General features: G+C 44.9%; 1 protein-coding gene across 3 annotated transcripts in view; it reads right to left on the bottom strand.

The window, feature by feature from the left end:
• eml1 (EMAP like 1) overlaps positions 1-5000 on the bottom strand; it is a 107223-nt gene that overhangs the window by 7558 nt on the left and 94665 nt on the right. For all 3 annotated transcript variants that reach the window (XM_063184456.1, XM_063184457.1, XM_063184458.1), the window contains 2 exons: positions 2465-2596; positions 763-830 (listed from right to left, as the gene is read on the bottom strand). In XM_063184456.1, coding sequence (XP_063040526.1) covers positions 763-830; positions 2465-2596 — 200 coding nt within the window. The remainder of the gene's footprint in view (positions 1-762; positions 831-2464; positions 2597-5000) is intronic.

Here is a 5000-nt window from a genome sequence, read left to right as displayed (position 1 = left end):
CAAAATGGCAGACCATGGAGAAGATCCCCTTTTCATGTATGAAAAGTGCAATTTTTCCAGTCATAATGAATACTTAGAATTTGATGGTGGTGTAAGTGTTCATGAAAAAGGTAATATTAGTGAATGGGCAGCATGAAAAAAAAATATTCTGGAAATAAATAACTAAAAATCTCACACAGTGTCCCTTTAAGCATTTTCACCCCCCAAAAATAAAAAAATGATGTTATCTTTCACAACCAATGATGGCAGAGGATGCCACTAGGCCTTATACCTTCTCATTGCCACTCCCAACAACATTACCATTTTAGACAGAATGCTGTTAACAGCTGATGAAATACTGGTGTACAAATTTGTTTGATTTAAGAATTTTCACAACAAATTGATGCATGTTGTCAATGGAACAACGTATATACAAACAACACATTTTTTTTTTTACTATATGTCCTTACTAAAAGTCTTCTGCTCTCCTGTCTTGCACTTTCATGTCTGTATGTCTTATTGTCTATGTCTTATGTCTATACCTAAAGAATGTCTAGATGCATGGGAAAGCAAGAAAAGTAATTCCAATTCCTATGTATGACCGGTGCATGTTCCGTGAAGTAATTGGCAATAAAGCCGACTTCACTTAATATTCACTGACCCAAGATGGCAGACGATGTCATCAATGCCTCCCAGTAACTACCACACCCCAACATTAACATATCCTGACAGGATGTCATCACACCAGCTGATGAGAGATCCGAATTGCTTCCTTGCCCTTACCTGCCCGTCTGCGTTCCTATGGCAACCACGGCACCGGAGGGGTGGAACCCGGAGGACTGGACGGCGTCCTATTGGAGGGGGAGGGGGGAGGAGAGAGAGCCAAAGCCCATTTAAGCAGCCATGATTGGAGAAAATGAAAAAAATCTGCTAGCCATAATTGATAAGGAGGAATGTGGTCCATAGGGAGTTTCCTTCGAAGTCAACATGACCTAAGGTAGGGAAGGCAATGAGGGGGGGGGTCCAGGGAGATGGGGGGGCCCAGAATTGGGTCCTCAGTCATTGCACTGTCTGTATTGAGGTGGGCTTTCAGATGACCTTTTCCTGAGCTGTCAGTGGCCCTGACGAAAGGTTCTAAGCTGCATGTCAAAAAACTGCCATGCCCCTATAGCGTTTCAGTCATCTGGCCTTCCTCAGATATTAGGCTGGACTTATTATCATCACATTCACAATAATGCAGCCACTTCTCCCTTTCCCACCTCAATTCCTGACTCCCCGAAACCTGATGTATGCTTTTGGTGACAATTTGTGATATGGTAGCTTATCATATGAGCGTGGTTGCTAATGTTGTAGGTTTTTGTGCAAGTTAGTTCAACGGACGCCTATAATTAGTGACAGTTGACAGTCTGCTAGTAGTCTCATTTCAATAAAGACGCCCATTTCGTCAGAACACCGCCATTATCATGAACGGATTTACATTCCATGCAAGCCCATCCCCCCGCTTCCCATCTCAATTCACTCTCCAAGACCCGCCCCAAGACCCCCAACACAGACACCAATGATGAGCAAACGACAGCAATGTCTGATTATGCTTTTGGTGACAATTAATGATATGGTAATTGCAGGGGGTGTGGACAGACAGGGGGGCGAGGGATGTCGACGATAAAGAACACAGGCAGATGCCAAAACACATTTCAAATAGGAGGAAATGTTATGTATGGGTTGGTGGCGATAACATCACATTTTCAATTATAGAGGTGGTCTAAAAACAGTCATAGTAAGCAAATACCGGTAATCAAAACCAAATGCTAAGCATAAACATTTTAAATTAGTGTGTGTGTGTGTGTGTGTGTGTGTGTGTGTGTGTGTGTGTGTGTGTGTGTGTGTGTGTGTGTGTGTGTGTGTGTGTGTGTGTGTGTGTGTGTGTGTGTGTGTGTGTTTCATACACATGCATGTGTGTGCTCAAATGTGCATCTGACTGTGTATACAGGCATCTGTATATGCATGTACTGGTATGCATGTGCAAATCTGTTTGTGTGTGTGTGTGTGTGTGTGTGTGTGTGTGTTTGTGTGCGCGTGAGCAAGTGTGTGTTTACGTGCATGCACACATGTGTGCATTTGTGTGTGTGTGTGTGTGTGTGTGTGTGTGTGTGTGTGTGTGTGTGTGTGTGTGTGTGTGTGTGTGTGTGTGTGTGTGTGTGTGCGAGCGTGCGTGTGTCTGTGTATGTGTGTGTGTGCGTGTGTGCATGTGCGTGTGTGTGTGCGCGCGCGCGCGTGTGTACGTGTGTGTTTGCATGTGTGTCTGTGTCTGTGTGTGTGTGTGTGTGTGTATGTGTGTGTGTGTGTGTGTGCGTGTGTGTGTGTGCGTGTGTGTGTGTGTGCGTGCGTGTGTGTGTGTCTATCTGACTGTGTCTGTGTCTTTGTCTATGTGTTTGTTTGTGCATCTGCATTGTGCCACATATGTTGCTAAGCGCTAATCCGTTACCTCCATGGTCTTGGTCCAGATGGGCTGATGGGAGGCGGAGTCCCAGAGGCAGACGTGCTTGTCATAGCCACAGGTGAGGAAATGCTGCTTCAGAGGGTGGATGGCCAATCCCCACAGCTCATCCGTGTGCCCCTGGAAAACACAGGTGCATCATAGTCAAACAACGCATCTGGGCTGAATGCTTTATATCATTGCTTACAATGTAGGTTCAAGGAAGGTTCATGGAGTTGGCACAAAGTAGTGATGTTTTAAACCTTAGATGTTTTTATCTCTTTTGCATAATAGCATATATTCAGCAGAGAAATGCAAAAATCTGAAAGTAGATATTTCTAATCTTCCTTGAGTCTATGATTTGGAATGTTGACACTGGGATCAACTCTGTGGTTATACATAGGAGTGGCCCTCCTTCTCCATATTTTCATATCTGTTAGAGGTGGTCCACATTACAAAACATTAGGCCTGCATACAATTTCCATCTCAAGACCATGTCACCCCTATCTTAAAAAATAAAATAACAAATGACTTCTTCATCACACAATTTCCATCTCCCAATTTCCAGGCATACAGACACAAATTCCAACCCCATGTAACCCTTATCTTAAAAAAATAACAAAGGACTTCTCATATAGTTACACACATGTATTGTATGTTTTTTTTTAACACAATCTTGCCGTGTGAAGCCTCCTTTGGGCTTCATCAGTAAGTAAGAGTAAGTCTGCTGTCTGTCCTAGTGTAATGAGAATAGCAGCGGCGTGTGCTGGGTAATTTGGGATCTGCCAAGTCTATTATCTCCCCCATCCCAAAGGTCTCTCAGGGGGTTGGGTTGGTTTGAATGCACCTGGATGGGGCTCTGGAGCTCTCTGGCAAATGTGTTGCCTTGAAAAGTGTTTTTTTTTTCTTTTGCGAGAACATGAGGTGTGTGTGTGTGTGTGTGTGTGTGTGTGTGTGTGTGTGTGTGTGTGTGTGTGTGTGTGTGTGTGTGTGTGTGTGTGTGTGTGTGTGTGTGTGTGTGTGTGTGTGTGTGTGTGTGTGTGTGTGTGTGTGTGTATGTGTGTGTGTGTGTGTGTGTGTGTGTGTGTGTGTGTGTGTGCGCGCGCGCATGTATACGCGTGTGTGTTTGTGTGTCTGTGCCAGTGGTGGAGTCTACTTTTTTGTGGTGGGTATACTGTATATTTGGCCATTTTTGGGGGATTTTTTAAAGTGAAAGCCCATTGGGAAACTTCAACTCCCATTGTCATTGTGACACAGCACTCCACAGCACACGAGTGAACACTGCACACTGCACACAACGAAATTGCATTCATGCCTCACCCATGCAAGGGGGCAGCCCTCAGTGGCGCCCCATGGGGAGCAGTGCGGTGGGACGGTACCATGCTCAGGGTACCTCAGTCATGGAGGAGGATGGGGGCGAGCACTGGTTGATTACTCCCCCCACCAACCTGGCGGGTCGGGAGTCGAACCGGCAACGTCTGGGATGCAAGTCTGATGCCCTAACCGCTCACCCATGACTGCTAAAGTGGGTATACTGTATATATTTGTGCCATTCTAAATAATGGATCAATCAATTTTAAGTGGGCATACTGAAGTCCCTGAAATTTTGAAGTGGGTATACTCCGTATACCGTATGCCCATCACTATCACCATTATTTTGTATTTTCATGGGCCTGGTGGACCCAGGAGAATTAATCTAAATTTCAACATATTTTACACAGAGTGATTTTACTGTGCATAGAACATTTTTATCACACAGCTGAGGCAATATGTTTTTATTGGGTAGTTTGATGCACCGAAATGTCCATTTCTATTCAGGGCTGGACTGGGGGATAGATAGTTTAGTGTTAGTATAGTGTTAATGTTGTTGGGAGTGGCAATGAGAGGTATAAGGCCTAGTGGCATCCTCTGCCATCATTGGTTGCTGAAGATTTTTGGGGGGTAGAACATTTTTACTATAGGGCCAAGGCAATATTTTTTCATAGGGGGCATTTGATGCACCCTAATACCCGCGTTCTACGTAGACTACACCACTGGTCTGTGCGCACGCGTGTATGTGCATGTGTGCGAGACAGACGGTGTGTATGAAGTATGTATGTAAGAAGAAGAAAAAGAAGAAGAAGAAGAATGTGTGTGTGAAAATGTGTATGTGAGAATGAGCTAGTTTGCTTAGTGTTGGATGCGGTGCTCTGTTAGTGTCACCTAGAGCAGTGTTTCCCAACCGTTTTTATCTCATGTACCCCCAAAGCCTTATCGTTGTGCCATGAGTACCCCCTATCTCATGTTCTTTACCGCTTTCTCTATCCTAGTGTGACCATACTCCATGCATTTGCTAAAATTAAATTTTTCCAAGTACCCCCTGCAGTGTGCTCGCGTACCCCTAGTGGTACACGTACCCCTGGTTGGGAAACACTGACCTAGAGCTCGACAGCTGCTGGTGGCCAACATGATCTCCAAAAATTCCGTGCTCCTGGACACGGATGTTAAGGACACAAAATCTGTGTCCAGGAGCACGGATTTTGCCAAAATTCCGTGCTCCTGGACA

The sequence above is a fragment of the Engraulis encrasicolus genome, chromosome 19 (genome assembly GCF_034702125.1).
Source record: "Engraulis encrasicolus isolate BLACKSEA-1 chromosome 19, IST_EnEncr_1.0, whole genome shotgun sequence".
Taxonomy (NCBI): domain Eukaryota; kingdom Metazoa; phylum Chordata; class Actinopteri; order Clupeiformes; family Engraulidae; genus Engraulis; species Engraulis encrasicolus.
This window is presented reverse-complemented; position numbering and strand designations above follow the sequence as displayed.